We start from the raw sequence: 17863 nt of genomic DNA on the forward strand, positions 1-17863 counted from the left end.
TCTCATATTTGAGGTGACTTTAATACATTTGAAGTGTGCCAACTCTGTAAGGGGTTTACATCCTCTGCATCTGCTTTGATGATGAAAGTACGAGAGCCAGAGGAGCACATTTATTTGTATTTACCCATAAACGACATGTTTTCTGTTACTAATGTGTGAATCAGCCCAGAACCGGACACTTGCTCAGACCAGGTGTTAACCTGAAGCAGAAGAGCAGCAGTTTGTCTGATAAAATCTAAATTTGGTCTTTTATCACCCCCACATCCCTCAGTTGGGTGAAACTCCCCCTGAACTGAAAAATGAACCAAACAGACATGAAACCACGGTTCAGTCTTATTATCTGAGGGCCTCCAGGAGGCTGCGTGATGCCTTTGTGTTATTTTTGATAACGGAGCGACGGGTGGCATTTATTGTCGTTTCTGCAGCTGTTTTTACAAACACGCACAGCTGCATTACATCGAGTTTCTGTGGGCAGAGCTCTAAATCTGAGAAGTAAAAAGATGGGAGGAGTCCTCAAAAAAGCTCAAAGATGCTGCTGAAAACCAGATTTTTGTAGGTTAAACCTCCGACTGACCAGCTGATTGTGAGTGAGTGGAACTAATAATGTAAAATACTACAAATCATCAATAATCACCTATGACATGTATCTACAATATGGACTAATAAATTATTTGGGGAAAATATCCAACCTCTGTCTGTATTAATTGTCTTTTCTACATTTAATTTGATCTATTTTTCTATTGATTTTATAATTAATCCCAAAAAAAGGTTAAAAAGTTGGAGGACTTTGTTTTTTTTTGTCCTCAAAAATAGTAAATATACCCAAGAGACAAAATGACCCCAAAGAAGCACAGATGGGATAAAAAATACGTGCAAAATTATTCAAATCCATCACAGAACTTCTTTAATGATGATAAAAGATAAAAGTAATTATTCCTTTGTCCTGCTTTAATTTGATAAATTATTCAGTGATTATTTTAACTGTGATTAACAAGTGAAAAACTGGCTGATTTGCTTCATTTGCCAAAGGAAAAATAAAAGAAACTTTTAAAGGTGGGAAGCTGTGAATCCTCTTTGGACCAGACTGGCTGGTTGTTGGGTCACATCTGTCTGCTTCACCTCTTTTCTTAGTGATAAATAATAACTCACAGAGACAGAAAACAACCAAAATGATAAAAAAATGCTAGAACATGACCACTAAGAGATGCAGATAATCACCAAAAGTATATATGAACAACCATAAAGAAACTAAACAGGTTTTCTTTCTCTTTGAGTCTGAGAGGGGGACAACTTTGGGCCCTTTTCACATCAGCCCTCGATTAATTAACCAGCCAGTCGTCCTTTCTCGCACATTAACAGAAGCCACGTTACAGACGGACATGCTGGATCACCACTGATGTGAGAAGCAGTAAAACTCGGACATTAGGCCAGTGATCGGTACAATTAGGTAACATTTCTCTCCAGTTGTGCAGCTTCCTAACTAACATCTTTGAGGTCAAACAGGAGCCTCGTTGGGTTTAGAAAAGACTGAAAACTGTGGGATTGGTTGTGATTCAGCTGCAGAATTAACTGGAAGGTTCTGCTGATAAATATGAAAATAAAACACCTTCATGAGTTGGAAGTGATTGTGTTTTAAAGCCACAAAGCTCAAATTAAAATGCACCGGATCAACTTTCATTGAAACTTTGTGCATCTCCTCATAGAGAAACCTCTTATAGGTAAGTTTAGGTCCAAATCAGCAACACAAAAGCCGTTTTATAACAAAATCTATCATTTATTTTAATATCAAAAACAAAAAAAGGAAAAATTCACAGTGAATGATGGATTCCTCCTCTGCATAAATGAGGCCAGAGTGATATTAAGAACTCTGAAAAGAGCTTTTACCCCAAAATAATTTCACCAGTGAGGTCAAACTGAAGGAAGGCGTAAAAATACTGAAACAGACCCAAACATCCATCACCGCACCACAGCAGTTCTGTTATACTGGGACAAACAGCTCCTGGTTTAATGGGAACTAAACATACTGGGTACAAGTGAAATTCCAGTTGGTAAGTGCAACAATAAACCGACACTTGAGATGTTTCAGGGACGAAGAAACTTAGAGCGCTGAAGAAAAGGAAGAAAGACGTAAAAAGTGGCACCGACACTGAGGAATAATGCTGATTATAATGTTACCGGAGCCCAGCGGGTCATTCGGAGCGTTGACGTCCACATAACTGGTGCCGACTGATTTTTCTGTTGGTGGTAAATGTTTGGGCCGATCACAGATGTGCCGACAGGGGAAACTGAACCTTAACCTGATTAAACGATTTGTTCGAAAACTGCGGGAAAAAAATGGGGCGTCAACATGTCTGGATGCTCAACCTGGGACTACTTTCAGAGGTGGATTAATCTGAGCCCACTCTGGGTTTTAATGCTTGTGACAGCACTGGTCTCGCTCTTTAATTCTGACTCATTCAGCAGGCTCCACGGCACAGAGCCGTGTCCATCACTTTAGAGAAATTTGCTCTTCGCCTGTTTGGCGCCAACGAACGGCTGCGTCGCGTCGTGATGATTCTTTCCACGTTTATTCTGTGGAAAAACAAGCATCAACGCTTCTTTTAAGGCAAAAAGCTGCTTAAAAATGAGAATTAATGGGAACAGTTTGCCGACAGTGAGAAAAAGACAAATAACTCCCTGGAAACTATAAAGTGGGGCATCTTATTTCATTTTAAACCTACTTTGAGGGGAAACAAATCTCTAACATTACAGCACAAACCACTCACTCAAAAATCACTATAAATAGCAAAAGCAACTAAGACGTGATCTGAAAAATCCTTTTATAGACTAAGCTTCCCTCTGCTTTACGGAAGAAACTCTCAGTTGATATAAAAATGTAAACAAAGCGGCGGTTTGCTGACGCGGCGCCGCCAACGCGGGCGAAGCGTTCCACTGCACAGTTCTAGCATCAGGCACTGATTCTTACCCAAAGCCCACAAAGTTCAGAAAACACACGACTGAATAGTGAGAATCGAAGGCGTCTACGCCGCAACCTAAAAGAGACGGTGGAGGTTGACGCCAGCGAGCGCTTTCCTGCTCGGAGAGGATGGAAACTGCAGTGTGTGACGCTCCTTCACGCCGGCGACATCCTGCCGGAGCTGGTTTCTGAGAGTGTCCAGCGGCAGCAGCGCGTCCCGAACAGAAACCGGCGCCCTGGCTTCTGTTTGGCAACATGTGAGCGAGTTACACGAGAAAAAACTCTTTAAAAAGATTTACAGGAGTGTTTTCACAGTTCTCAACGACAGAAATGATCCAGCTCTTTCCTCCTGTTACGGGCCGGCAGAGACGAGGGGTGGAAGAGTTGGAATATGCGAGGGTCACTCTGAGTCCGACAGGACGATGATCTCATCTGGGTCACACTGAGTCGCCACGTTGACCTGGAGACACACATTTAACCAATTATTTTGAGTTCAGTTGTTAGAAACACAGTTCTGTGACTTTTTTATCTCAGGAAAAATGTCCTCGCTGTGAGCTGCGGATTTAAAGTGTTTAAAAACAGATAAAACTGGTCTGCTTCTCTTAAAAAGACAGAAAAAAACCAACATTTTCTGGTGTTTTTAAGCATAAAAATCGAACTAAACATTTTGTTCAGCATCAAATGCTTCCTGATCTTTGTCCTCTGAGGACGGAGGAGAAAAGTTCCCAACATCTGCTTTGGTCTGCAGTGGGACAAAGATCAGCTGTTCAGCGCCACGTGACATCGACAGTTAAGCTAACCCGACACCTGGATGGAAATGCTAATTCATCCAGTTTTTCCCTCCTTCTTCATGTAAACACATTGAGGCTCTGAAACTGGGAGCATCGGCCTGTTGAGGCAGGATTGTTCCGCCGCCGCTTTCTTTCTGGCTCCCATCTTAACAGATCAGAGGAAGCCTGAGCGAGCGTCTGAGCCGTGACCCGAATCACGCTGCAGCTGCGAGGCGTCGACGGTTTCCACGCGGTGCTTGTTTTCCACTCTGAGGTAAGCGTCATGGAAGCTGTTCTCAGCTGAATACACAGTGAAAACATGTGTAGCTCATCACATTTACCTCTTTCTGAGATAATTAATGAATGACTTTCAGTTAATTATGTCAACTGAATCAAACTGTTGGCGAGTTACAGCTTCGAAGCTGTCGTAACTTAAACTTTCAAGTCATATCAGCGATGAATAACCGTTAGATTTAGGCTAAAAGCTGCTTCTGTGTCGGAGTGTGTAACATTTAGCTCTGTCACACATCCCGACTCTTTGGTTCTTCAGTGAGTAACTGAAGTTATTTATGAGCAAAAAGTCCTGTTAACAACGCCAGCACAGCGCCATCTCCCTGTCGGGGGGGGCGGACGCACACTCTGATGTCACAGCGAAGAGAGAGCGGCGCATAACCTGACGGGGAAGACATCAGCGTGCACAGTTTTTAAATATGTCCACCTGGAGTTTTTCAAATGATTTGCTTTTATGGAGCCGATGGATATAAAAACACTGAGAAGCAGATGCTAAAAAAGTTGATTTGTGTCTAGATTAAAGAAGAAAGACGGTTTTGAACTAGATCACCTGACTTTAGGGGCAGATTTCTGTTTGAGGTGATAATAAAGTTAAAAAGATAAAAAAAGTCATTTCCCCACCTTGTTCCTTTTGGGAGGCGGCGTCGACTGCGAGCTGCTGACCAGATCCTGAGTCGGAGTGTCTGCGCGGGTGAACTGCGGAGAACTGCAGCTAATAACGCCCATATCCAGGGGGATATCTGCCTCACTGAGGGGGGAGAAGAAAATCAGCTAAAAGAAAATGAGAAGCTAACAGATCTGATGAATTTCAGGCCTTTCATGGATATCCTGCTGGTGAGAAGGGACCCGACAGTAAAATAAATGAACATCACTACATCATAACATTTCCGCCGTACCTGTCACGGATGATGATGCGCTTCAGATTTCTGGTGTTCCCTGGCGTCGTTTCGTCCCTCTTCCTCTTCTGGCTCCTCGTGGCTCGGGCGCTGGGATACGTGCCGTTGGTGGTCTGCGTGTCGCACTGCTCTACAGTGACTGTTTGAGGCGCCGGTGAAGGCTCCCCATTGGCTGCTGCTGGGGAGACGTCAGTGACTTTGTTGGTTTTTACCAGCACGATTGAAACTTGGTTGGAGGAGTCGACGAGCTCCGGCGCCACTTCTGGGCCGCCGTTAGGCTGCTGCTCGTCAGCCTGCGTGGGCTCTGATTGGCTGGGGCTGTCTCTGGGGGAGGGGATGTCGGACAGTGGAGAGATCTGGGACTTGGTTTCATCAGAGACGGGGCTTCCACTCGTGATCGGCTCCTCTTCTTCTTTCATGCTTCCCTCCTCACCAGCAGAAACACTTCCTGCCTGGTCGTACGTCTGATCCTCCTTGTTGTCGCCCTCACTCGCTTGCTCTGCCTCGTTACCATCATCATCCTCGTTATCGTCATCTACAGACAGAAGAAAATTAGTGGGAATAAAAGAACCGGCTGGTTTTATCATCAAAGCTTACAGAACCAGTCTAACCTGGCCCATCCTGCTGAGTGCTGGCCTGGATCTCCTCCTCTATGTCTGGATCTGATGACTCATCATCCTCATCCTCATCATCGTCCTCTTCCTCCTCTTCCGCTGCTGCCACTCCATTTGCCTCTTTTGTCTCTGCTTCCTTTTCTGATTTTTGAGCCTGGAAAAGAAGGAAGTTGTGTCACGACGGGGCTGAATAAAGGAACTACAGCTCTGCTGTGGTTCCTGTTATCTAAGCTAAACATCCTCTGGTTTAAAATTAACTTAATTATGCTGCATTTAAATTTCAGTTTCCTCTTCATCAGTAGTTACTCTGTCCTCACCGCTTCAAAGACCTACTGTAAGTATTTTCAAGATGGCCACTGGGCTCCATTTACAATATTCTGTATTAATAAGCAGCCACTGATTCAATGACCTCAAACAAAGTTTACTGACAAAGGTTCAGCGACTTTACAGGATTCCTATTGGTTCAGTCAGATTACGTGCTAATAGGCCAAAAATGTGATGATTTCCCGGCTTCACCTCTTTGTCCTTGCCGTTTTTATCCAGCCGTTTGCGCCTCTCCTGCTCCTCGGTGTCGTCCTGTTGGACAGCGTATTTGGTGATGACCTCCTCCAGGTGGGTTAAAGCCACCTCTCTGTTGGACCGCAGCTTTCGCATCAGAGTGGAGTCAGAAAGAGCCGGGTCTGTGGCTTCAGAGGGAGAGGAGTGTAAGCATGGGGGGGGGGATAAGTTGAAATGAGAGCAGAGAAAGTAGGACAAAATAATGATGTATTTTCTCTGCATCATGCAGGAGGGACATGTAGACAAAAACATTTTGTTCAGTCAGGTGTGGATGAACTGATGAATTTAAAGCTGTGGTAGATCTTCAGCCCTCTTCTCGGAGTCTGTTTCAAGGCGGGACTGAAGAGCTTTTCCCCCACTAAAGTTGCAACACCAACTGTTGTGTTTAACTGTGGTTAAAGAGCACGAGACAAACTGTGATCAGAACTGTCGTCTACAGACCCTAACCCTGAAGTAGCTCTGCAGTGGACACGCCTCAGTAAGAGGTTTGGGTTAAGGGTGAGTGCAGGTTAGGATGTAACACACCAATCTAACCAGAGACCAACTATATAAACGTGTAAGATGGTGCATGTAGGACATTCTGAGGAGCACAGGGGTCATAAAAGTGTTTCTCCTAAACCGAAGACTCCTTTTCTTTCATGTCATGAATAAAATAACGATGATGTGGCTCTGAGCTGATAAAATAATGATGCAGGTCACTCACCAGAGAACGAACAAACAAGTCAAATATTTCCAGCTGGGAGGAGCATAAAAGCCCTCTGAGGTCAGCAGGAGATGCTGTCGGACGTGATAACAAGCTCAAATAGTAAAACCCGACGCCTCACAGCTCGCCACAGGAGCTGCGACAGTTATCTCTGTAACGCAGCAGGTCGGCAGTAAGAGCAGCGAGGACACAGAAATCTAAAATTAACGATTCCCGTCAACTTCTCAGTCTTTCCGTCCTCTTAAAAAAATATTTGTTAATCTGTTTCTCACACAACCTCCTGCAGAAGCAGCTGTTTCACCCCTGAACAGCTGTGGGGTGCCACAACCCCACCCTGACTGAACTGCTACTCCAACAACATGCAGTTTGTTGCTCCTTACAGTTGAATTCAGGAGTAAAAATGGACCTAAAAGGTGACTGTGATCAGCCATCTTTCAGGGACAATCAGACGTAATTTACTTTATTCATTTGTTGGATATTTCCAACCTCAAACTCCAGCTCTAGATTCTGGAGTATCTCAGAGTTGATACTTAAATGGGTCTACATTACCTCCCATACAGCGTGGAACACTGACCGAGGCTCTGAGGCTGTTCTATTTATCTCTCAAAAGGAATTCAAAATGTCTTTTAATCTTTTCTTTCACTGCACCAAGTAGAAGCACGTTTAAAAGTAGCTATGAGCTCAAAGTAGAAGCCAGCCCCCCGTCTCTCATGTCCAAATTCTCACCGGGCTTGTAGCTGTCCGTGAGGTGTGAGCCGAAGTTGTACACCAGGTCCAGGTGGCGTCGCTCCTGCATGCGGCTCCCGGTTTCCCTGAAGGCATCCTGAGCGATCTGGCTCAGCTGCTTCTTGTTCAAGCACAGGTTGTGGCGGGCGTTGGCGCGCGACACCTGCTGAAGGATGTCCGGGTAATCTGGGGGGTTCCGATGGGCCTCGGGACTGTTAATAAAACGCTCGATCTGACAGGAGACGGGACACAGTCAGGAGCCTTCACACCCATATAAAAGCACTGAGAAGTTATTGTTCGACCTGATTTTGTAGCTCAGGTTTAGAGAAAAATGCCGTGAATGAAAGTGAAACCAACAGCTGGCCGCTCACCCTCCTGTTGATCTCAGGGTAACGAGTGCTGCTGTAGGGAATTCTCTGTTCAATCACCCGGCCTGTCAGAGTGCTGCAGCCCTTCAGTTCACACAGCTTTTCATAGATTTTCATCATCTGGAGAAGAAGGAAAAGAGCGGAGAGGAGAGACTCGCTGTCACAACTTTAATCTGTGACCGAACTGTCAGCCCCATTCTTCCATTGGAAGCCCAGGAACAAGCTGGAGAAATCTTAAGTTAATCAAAGTATTTATTAGTGGTCACAGGTAAAAGATGGCAGCGCTGGGCTCGGAGTGACGGGGCTCCCACAGGAAACCCGTCAGGCCGAGCCCGACATCCGGAAACATTTCATATTCATGTCACTCACATTGATCTCACAGAGGTTGTACTCACACCAGACTGAGTATAATTGGCCAGTTTTTAGTGACATGAGCAGGCCAACCACCGTCTTCGTCATGTCCTTTGGATGTGATAAACGTGTGTGTGTGTGTGTGTGTGTGTGTGTGTGTTGTTTTAGGCGTGTAGCTAATGCACCAGACCTATCTGACCCGTTAGAGATGCCTAATCTGACCCAGTTATTTAGTCCCGTTATGCCATCTTAAAGTCTTGGACCATCCAAGGACATGCATCACGCAGTATGAGCAGAGTGGAAAAGTACAAAATAGGAACATGGCTTATTTAGAAAAATACAGAACATGAATACATAATGTCTAAGAACAAAGCCAATTCTAAGAGACGCTGCATCCATCGGATTCTGGGCTGACCTTCCGTTTGAGTTTGTGCTCCTGGATGTATGTGGAGTCTTCAGCTCCCAGGTCGTCGAGACTCAGCTCAGCCTGCTGCAGATGGCAGATCTCGTCGTTGTAGACCTTCAGAAGGTTCTCCAGGTAGGCGATCTGAGAGAATTCAGAACAGACATCAGGAATCAGGGATCTGCTTTTATTCAATAGAGACAATGTTCCACGTAGTCACACCATGTTGGGACGGGAGCTCCATTTTTTAAGGATTTCTCTCCCTGATACCTCCTGCCTTTACTGCCTGGTTGTTTTCTGTTGTGTTTGGCTAAAAAAAAAAACACAAAATCTAATAGAGAAAGAAGAGATGGAGAAAAGAAAAGGAGAGAAGATGGACCTCAAACTGGAAGAAATGAATGACGCTGCTGAACGTGAGATCTGCTTATTAATGAGCCGACATTTTATAGAAATATGATACTCCACAAAAATCCAACTGCTTCCTTTTCTGACCAGTTTAATAAAGTAAGTTAATTCTAATACATTCAGTCGTGTGTTTGTTTCATGAAGCCATATGCAGTGGGTTTTATAAGTCACTATATTGATGATAAAACGTTATAATAAAATAAAATGTTTAGCTCTTATGAAGAGTAGAAACTGATTTTTGAGAGCGCACAAACAGCCTCAGAGCATCTCCTGCGTAAACAGACGTGTGACGTCAGCTTCACATTCTCCACTCTGTTCAGTGTCTCTAATTCACAGCAAGTCATCTCAATGTACTTTAAAAACAGAGTCTAACTTACTCTGAAAAAATCCATAGAGATAAAGTTAAAAAGGATTAAAATCAAGAGAAATAATCGAACATCCAGTGTCGTCACTAACCTGTTTCCTGGACGCCCTCTTAGCCTTTTTCTCTGCCTCTGGATCTTCCTCTTTACTGTCGTCCTGCAGTCCTGAGGTGGAAGGTTTCTCTTCCTCTGCTGCTGGTTTTACCCTGTTTTCCTCTTCGTCCACCTTACCTGTAGCCTCGTCGTTGCTTTTGAGCGAAACAGAGGTAGACTGCTGAGTGATCGATGTGGAGGTAGAAGGCTTGAGCTTGGTGAGGCTGAGCCTCTTCTTGACTGCGTGTTGCCTGAGCACAGTACATAGTTCATTGATATACACAAATGTTTTGGACTGGTTGGCCTGAACGCGAGTCAAACATCGTCCCAGGGTGTTCCTGAACTCCACGGAGGACAGGTAGTCGGGGCAGGCCTTGGTATGTTTCGTTTGGAGGAAGGACAAGACCTCGGGGCAGTCCTTAGTGAGAGCTGAGCAGTGCTCCACAAACTGGAGGGAAAGATGTGGCAAAGAGAAAGTCAGACACAGGTAAATAAGCTCAAATAAGTGTGTAAAACATACTACAACAGAAAGGGAAAACTTGTTGCAGATCAGCAGGACTTTCTGTCATTAAGTCTTCTTTTTAAATCTCTTTGTTATCTGAGAGTTTGGAAGCCTCCAAGTCAGATGCTTTAGGTAAAAAACTGAGTTTTTAAACTTACAAATGCAGCTACAAGCTGACACTGCAGGTGTTATACTTCCACCACTTTATGCATTAAAGAAAAAAGCCAGATGTTGGATTTCTTTTTAACCTGCATGATAGGGACTTTTACTGACTGTAAAGCTGTTATCAGAAACAAATAATGGAGGGCAGATTATTTAGACCAGACTTATCATGATGTGGTTCACAGCGGGAAATATTTTAGGGCTTCAGTCAAGTACAAGATGTTGAATCCATAACACAATGTGTTGGAATGTCTCCACTATTATAGAGCAGCTGAAAAGAGTTTAAAGAGGACATGCTCCGTCCATGATTCTGTATCACAAAACACTCAGGAATGGCATCAGGCTGACAGAGACAGAGGAGAAGCTGTGCACAGCGCTGGGAGACAGAAATGTTGGCTTACCTCGGTGAACAGCTTCTGATTCTCCGCCTGCAGAACATGCGTGTCCTTCTTCGCTGAGGCAAAAGGTGAGTGGATGATGTGGGTGGGAGACGGCTGCCGGGCTTTGAGTCGCGAGACATTTTTGGTTTGATGCTCAGAGGACGAGATGGCGGCAGAGCGAGAAAGCTGAGGGCTCTCCTCCTCATCCTCATCATCAAGGACTATAATCTTATCTGCCATGGAAGCGGGAGCCACTGCCATAATAATGTAGAATAGTTCTGTTTTCAGAACATACAAACATGGAGAAGATGATCACTTTGACTGAAAGTACAGAATGACACACAAACATCAAACCATTTAAGTTCTTAATATCTTGGAAGTACGGTGAAACTTCAGCGCAGCAAAATAATATATTTAATGAATAAAACTGTAAGAACAGATATGACTAGATAAATAAGTTTTTCCAAAGTTCAACTTTAGTGACCACATACAGTTTTTAAGAGATTCTAGAGCATTAATGCCGCTGAGGATCATCTTATTGCTTCACTATAAACAAAAACAAGTAGCTGTGTTTGGCTCTCCCACAAAATCCCAAGAGGTTCATGTCAATAGATGCTCTGAAATATGATCAGATTATTGATTGGCATCTGGATAAACACTTCGTAGTGCTACTTCACAGATGTCATTTAATCCGAGCAGAGTTAGAAGCACAAGATGATAAACACTGAGTATTCTAGTAGAAAACTAGGACCAACTAACAACTCTCTACTTGGCTTTCATGCTGTATGGACAGAGAGATGCTGAACTGTTGGCTGTGAGTTTCTGTCCACGTTGCCTTCTAAGAGAGCTCACCTGTGTTACCTGCCTACGCTGAGTGCGACATCATCAGCTCAGTTGTTGCCAAGCTATAAAAGCAACGCCCCAATCCAGTTCTGGCGCTCTCTGAAGGTTTCAGCCACACCTCACGCTCTGCTGCGCTTCAACTTCCCAACAGTACGTCAGACTTTTATCTTTAGTCATAAATCTACAACAATAACACATATATCAATTAATAGAGCAGCAATATAATTTTCCTTCAGGGATGAACAAAGTATTAAATTACATTCATCAAGTGTTTACAATAAATGTGAATAGATTTTATTAGAACTATCAAGTCAAACAACAGTATGTGAATGGGCAAAACTCTTGCCCCAGTTTTTCTTTTTATTCCAGCACAATTCTGGGTGTTCTTTAATTACAAAGATAGTAAATTAGGGTGAAGTGATGTTTTGTGTTTCTTATCCATGCTGTTACCTGTTTTAGCTTGTTTGTTTGTATACAAGGAAGAAGATGTACATCTATGAATGTGCGTAACATCCCATCTTCTTGATTTTAAGGGTTTTAAAGCTATTTAAACACACCTTCGTGAACTTGTAATATACATTTTGTGGTATGGATAAGTAAACAGGATATTCACCAAATCCTTGTTAAAGATTGCTTCTAACTAAAGTTGCCATGCTGAAGGGACAGCATTACGATTATACAGCCACGGGACAAACAAGACATCAGCAAAACACTTGAGGTGAGAAGTGAAACTGAAGGACTGATGATTCAGAATGTCACAAAAGCCTAATTAGGTGTAAACACACAGTAAGAAAGACAGTTTACTACATACTACAATGCACTCACCGCTTATCTATGAACTGCTTGACGTGATAACAAAGGAGAAAAACGCTCCAGAGCAGCACATAGTGAAAATGCTTTCAGTTAGCCGACATTAGCATTAGCAGCTAGTAAATACTGTGACTTTTTCTGGTAAAAAGAAACGTACAGATTAGAGAAGGCTGCTGGTTTATTTTGAATTACATAACTAAATATTTTTTAAAAATCGAGAAATTGTACGATCAGAATTTTAATCACACATACATCCTGCTCATCAAAACAAGGCTCGCAAACTTAGCTATGCTCTCGACTCGATACCAAAAGTGTACCCGCTAAACTGCAATCAGCATTGATACCTCTGATTGGACGGTCGATATTTAATGACGAGTAATACCGTCTGCCATTGGACGACTTGCTCAGTGATAAGCGGGCTACGTCTTCTTCTTCTCGTATTGTTGGTGGCTGACAGCTACTTGGAGATGCATTAGCGCCACCCACTGATGAACAATAGGAAGACCGGAGTAAAAGAAAACATCTTATTTCCGGAAAGTGTAACAGTGTAAAACATTTCAGTTCAATTTCAGAACCTGTTTGTGTAATATGTATCCTGGTGCATTACATTTAATGTCTCCGTGATGATAAGCTGTGTGTTATTTGCTTAAACAAAAATGAAGACTCGAATTTTATGTTGTTTTCACAAAAAAAATGAGTTGGCGTTCTTTCAGATTGTGTGACAGATGTAAAAAGGAAATATGGAAATAAATGCTAAAGATAAGATTAATTTTGTATTCATTTCACATCATTTTAAATATTCCACGATTATCAATATGAACAAAAATCTGTATGCGTGTTAAATAATGATAAAAAGTAAGTAAATATATAAGTAATATATATAATCTACAGCATCTGGTCTTTATGGGTTAAACAATGAAGCCTATTAAAGAGGCAACTGTTTCAATAAGTACTTTTATTTAAATTAAAATGCAGTTTATTTCATTCTGAAACAGATTTTTAATTCAACATGCAGCAGGAAAAATGCTGTTTGTGCTACTTTCTTCACATTTCTTTCATTTCAGTAAATTGTTGCATCATTAAAGCATCTTTCTTACAAACAAATTTAACAACAAAGTAAAAAACACATCCGTTTCATTCTCTGTATTTACAAAAGCAGGATCTTTACTGTCAGTTTGGACAGTAGTCAAATATTCATGATTAATTTCATGATTTCATGATTAAAACACACAAAACTCGTCTGACTAATGACATTAAAGTGGAAAGCATGACTTGATAACATTTCCAATCTGAACTTCTCAGTTTTTTGCACCTTTTCACCGTTTGTGATCTTAAATTCAACAAAGGGAGCCAACCTGATAAAACAGCTCCATAACTTTAAAGACATACATCTCAACATTTACAGTAAGCTGAAGCTAATTTCAGAAATTTCTCCACGTCAAACAGTGGCTTTAACTACAAAAACACCAGTAGACCCAAAGTTCAGCAACTCAAGAAAAAGAAAACACAACTTTTATGGTCTATCCACACAGCTTCACTGACCATACCGGCTGTACAGAAACAACAACATCATCAGCAGAAGAAGAAGGAGGTCTGGAGAGCTGCTGCTACATCCCATATTCAGTGGTTTAATGACAAACTTCAGCTGACTTCACTCGTCTTTACTTCTCCTTCTGTGAGGGGGAAAAGGAGAACGTTATAAGAGGAAGCACAAAGTAGCAGCTCAGATGTATCTTTAGCAAAAAGGCTTTTTTTTTATCTCTAAAGAGTCAGAAAAGTGACATTACCTTATCTTGTGTTCCGGCCGTATCTGAGCCTAAAAATGACAAGGCAGTAAAAAGACAAAGAATCAGAATCAGAGATGCACTCTTTAAATACAAAGTTAATCTTCTACTTGCTGTTCTTTGTTTTCTAACATAGTATATCCTATTAGTGACAGGACTGTCTGCATCTTGGAGTGATTAAACGCTACCTGAGCTGGTGAAGGTCCATGAGACGAACTTGATGAGGCCGTAGAGCACTAACGCCACTCCAACCATCGCCATTGAGTCCTCAATGGAGGGGCCACTGAACCCTGGAAAGAAAACAACTGATTTTATTCAATCTTTTCCTGAATTAGTTTTAAAATAATTCATCCTACCAGCCTGTCATCTCGGAGCGTAGGTGCAATCAGATCATGACTTAATTGTTTGTGTGTTTTCATCGTTTTATATCATAAAGTAACCAAAAGCAGCTAAAGCCAGGATTGGGTGATATGATCTCAGGAAAAGGTGCTTGTATGCATCTGAGAGTTGATAATATAAAGTTAGAGACATGTCTGTCACTAAACAGCTGCTGAAGCAACATTTAGGTGTAAAAGAAACTCTAAAACTGAGTCATAATAATCTATATCTGGCCTTTTCTCAACGTTCAATTCAGATGTGGAAAAAACGCTCTTCTCCACATGAATTCAGTTAGAAGCTCAGTGAAGGTTACCGATGACACTGAGGATCGCGCTGGCCCGCCGTGTGCCTCCTGCATGAACAGCCACACAGCTGATCTCCCCTCCTGTGCCCAGGTCCAGTTTCGATGTGTCCAGCTCCAGTCTGGTGCTCTGGATGAAGGTGCCGTCCGAGGCCTGCCAGTGGCCCGATACGCTGCCTGCTCCCAGAGGCCTGGACTTCCCATCTGCGCCCTTAAACTCCCAGCTCAGCTCCAGAGGCAGGGGGGCGAAGCCGGACGCCTCACACTGGATGTTTACGGTCTGACCTGGAACGGCGAGCGGCAGCGGGGAGGGGTGGATGGAGAGGGATGGAGGTTCTGGGTAAAGGAGAAAATAGAAAGTTAGCGTTGTTAGTCTGGTTTATCACAGTTTCTAACAGAATCACCAGTTTATTTCAGTAAAGTAGAGACATGAGAAATCTTTTCGCTCACCTACGATCTCAAGCTCCATGGCAACCTGAGCCAGCAGGTACGGCAGATACACCGTGCAGATATACGTCCCAGAGTGACGCACTTTCGCCTCCTGCAGGGTCAGGGACACGTTTCCCCTCTCATGCAAACCCTCAAAGTCCATCGTTGCCCCCTCTTCATGACTATCGGCCACACGGTCAGTCTTGCCGTCGTAGGCCAGAACAACTCGTCCATCACCTCTGAACTGGTAACGCCACTCGACAGCAAAGCCCGTCGAGGAGAGTGGCGAGGAAGGGTCGGCCCAGAAGCCGCAGTCCAGCGTCACGGGAACCCCGAGTCTGGACTGCGCAGACATGGTTTTACTGGACACGCTCAGGATCACTGAGGAAACCAACCGCATAACTCAGATACAACGATGAACATCAATCATCGTTCACTTTAATTAGCGTACATCTTTACCATCGTGCTCTTTAGATCCCGTGGGAGCTCGTGTGATGGCAGAAACACCCAGCTGATCATTGAGGCCCTGGAAGGAGGACGAAAACCATTCAGCCTCCAGGTAGACGGGGCTCAGGGCAGATTCTGTGAGTGTGGTGACCCATTTGAGGCTGGAGGGCTGCGGCAGGAAGGGGTTGACTTCACACAGGGGCTTCTTGATTGAGCCTCTGGGAGGGTTGAGAGCATGCTGGCACAGAGTGGCAGCTGGATCTGAGACGTGGAGGATGTGAGGTTAAAACACATTCACGTGGACACAAAGAGTGGATTCAGAATATTTGAGAATTCTGCATCAATATGACCTTAAATATCACCAGGAAACCTAAAAGCTTTTTAAAAATATCAAATAAATAGACAAAAGGAACACGCTTTGTGTTTATTTATTGAGGAAAATGATCAAATATTACATATCTGTGTGGAACAAAGGTTTGTGGACCTCTGGGTTCGACTTTAAGACAATAACTAGAGACCTCTCTCACAATGAGTCCGCTGCCAGGAGAATACTGAGCAAACTACCCATCTGTAGTTTAGTACAGATCACCTGGAAAAGCCAAAAGGCTGCTGGAAAAGTGTCTCACGGAGGCTATCTGTAGGACCCACACCAAAGTATGGAGAAATCAGATGAATGTGTGGCTCCACACCCTGTTCAGACCCATGCTGCTCACCAGTGAAAGTGTAGACTCTGTCGGGGTTGATGTCTGATGGGGCCCGCTGGGACTCTGCTCCCTGGCTTTGTGCGTCCCTTCTGATGTGAAGCAGGGCTTTCTCCTGCGTTGTCGCCCCGGTTAAACCTCCTCCTCGACCCACCTTCTCCTGCACGAACCAGCACTCCAACACTGGACAGCTGCTGCTGCAGGCTTCAGCCAAAAGATTCAACAAGACACTGACAGTGAGTAAACCCACACCACAAAACAAGAGCGTTACAGTCGGATTACTTTACATGATCACAATATATTCCACGATAACATGCTGGGGCTGCTTGGATATTTTCAAAAGAATTAGAACTTCTGTGTGGATCCTTCCTGAACCTTCACAGTATCAGCTTAAAAAATGTGTATGTGCCGATCATTTCTTTATATTTTGCTTCTTAGCATTAAGACTTTATTACAATCTTTTAACGTCGTCTTGAACAATAACAGACAACTTAGCAAAGAAGCCATTTTAAATTGGATCTTTAGGCACTTTTTTACTGGCAGTCTGTCACAAATACACATCATTTGTTCCCATTTCTTTAGTTGCATCTATGAAAAACAGCAAAGATAACACAGTTTGACAGACAGAAAATAGGATTTCTGCAGCAACAAGGTGATTCCCAAAGAGCTATTAGCTGAAAAAATATCTCAGCATGGTGTGCAGTGTGTCCTTAAAACACTTGAGGAAACTGAACAAGTGGAGGACAAAAGATCAAATGGCAAAATAAACGTAAGACATAAAATGCAACATTAGACCTTACAGAAGTAAAAGCTTCAATGTTTTACAAAGAGCAAACTGATTTAATCGACACTGACAGAAGCCAGTTTTTAAAATCTATTTACACCTTACTTATTCATGGTATTTTCAGAATCTTAATCAAATGACAAACTTAAGTAAACAAAACCGTGTTTAGCTAAAAAAAAATGGCTGAAATATCAGTTTTTTTTATATGTCGTTACGACACTTTACACCAAACTCCCATTTTAAAATGACTAATTTTAACATTATCCTCTGTAAGCACAAACAAACGTACGGCTAAAACATTAATTTAAACTTTTTACCAAATTACTTGACCTTATGTTAGATTCGGCATGTACATGACTCACTAAACACACATTTCCACTCTTTAAATCGCTTTAATGTGCAGCAGCTTTACACTTTAAGCCACCAGTGCTGATTCGTTCATGCATATGTCGTATATAAACGTAAATTGGCGTACGTATTATGACATATGGAACATTACTGTACGCATAAAGGTAATTCTTCTGTATCCCGCTGTATTTTGTCAGTGCAATAAAACAGAAATTAGCGCATTCAGCTTACCGTGGATGAGGCAGGCAACGGCAACCAGGGATAGTTTATAAATCGTAGAAAAGTTCGTCATGGTTGGTAATGTTCCCTCTGCTTTCGGGTCTATTCTTTACAGATAAAGTCAGCACTAAGTGGACGAAAGCGAGTGAGAGGCTCGCTGGTTTTCCCCTGCAAGCCAGACCTCATGTTTAGTTTCACTTTCTCATACATTGTGAGCTAGCTGGGTAAAAAATACTAATTTCAGTCATAATTTCAAAAGTAAATACTTCACTGCAAGGC

General features: G+C 42.9%; 2 protein-coding genes across 3 annotated transcripts; both read right to left on the bottom strand.

The window, feature by feature from the left end:
* Window positions 1–1773: 1773 nt before the first annotated feature.
* Window positions 1774–12520, bottom strand: daxx (death-domain associated protein). Of its 2 annotated transcripts, XM_072370454.1 has the most exons (12): window positions 12209–12520; window positions 11393–11564; window positions 10562–10818; window positions 9498–9944; window positions 8649–8780; window positions 7886–8002; window positions 7515–7746; window positions 6044–6213; window positions 5525–5681; window positions 4914–5448; window positions 4639–4765; window positions 1774–3416 (listed from the first exon to the last, which is right to left on the bottom strand). In XM_072370454.1, exons 3-12 carry the CDS (start codon window positions 10799–10801, stop codon window positions 3357–3359), a joined length of 2217 nt encoding a protein of 738 aa, XP_072226555.1. In that variant the 5' UTR covers window positions 10802–10818; window positions 11393–11564; window positions 12209–12520; the 3' UTR covers window positions 1774–3356. The 2 variants fall into 2 exon arrangements, with proteins under 2 accessions (XP_072226555.1, XP_072226556.1); XM_072370455.1 differs by lacking the exon at window positions 11393–11564 and having other exon boundaries at window positions 10562–10794.
* Window positions 12521–13133: 613 nt separating this feature from the next.
* On the bottom strand, window positions 13134–17784 carry tapbp.1 (TAP binding protein (tapasin), tandem duplicate 1). Its single transcript, XM_072369840.1, has 8 exons — window positions 17597–17784; window positions 16246–16437; window positions 15545–15793; window positions 15107–15466; window positions 14669–14992; window positions 14166–14267; window positions 13981–14009; window positions 13134–13866 (listed from the first exon to the last, which is right to left on the bottom strand). Exons 1-8 carry the CDS (start codon window positions 17655–17657, stop codon window positions 13855–13857), a joined length of 1329 nt encoding a protein of 442 aa, XP_072225941.1. The 5' UTR covers window positions 17658–17784; the 3' UTR covers window positions 13134–13854.
* Window positions 17785–17863: the final 79 nt, after the last annotated feature.

This window comes from Leuresthes tenuis, unplaced genomic scaffold, assembly GCF_036924035.1.
Source record: "Leuresthes tenuis unplaced genomic scaffold, fLeuTen1.0.hap1 SCAF_18, whole genome shotgun sequence".
NCBI classification, from domain to species: Eukaryota; Metazoa; Chordata; class Actinopteri; order Atheriniformes; family Atherinopsidae; genus Leuresthes; species Leuresthes tenuis.

Bases quoted from the DNA above. Each gene is read 5' to 3' on its own strand.
- daxx (XM_072370454.1), bottom strand. From the start codon at position 10,801: ATGGCAGTGGCTCCCGCTTCCATGGCAGATAAGATTATAGTCCTTGAT. The intron at 8,781-9,497 runs GTTAGTGACGAC...GAATTCTCTCAG, and splicing joins AGAGGGCGTCCAGGAAACAG to ATCGCCTACCTGGAGAACCT. The intron at 4,766-4,913 runs GTACGGCGGAAA...CTCCCCCCTCAG, and splicing joins CGCATCATCATCCGTGACAG to TGAGGCAGATATCCCCCTGG.
- tapbp.1 (XM_072369840.1), bottom strand. From the start codon at position 17,657: ATGACGAACTTTTCTACGATTTATAAACTATCCCTGGTTGCCGTTGCC. The intron at 14,993-15,106 runs GTGAGCGAAAAG...TCCTTTACCCAG, and splicing joins CATGGAGCTTGAGATCGTAG to AACCTCCATCCCTCTCCATC. The intron at 14,268-14,668 runs GTAACCTTCACT...TTTTCTTTCCAG, and splicing joins CGCGATCCTCAGTGTCATCG to GGTTCAGTGGCCCCTCCATT.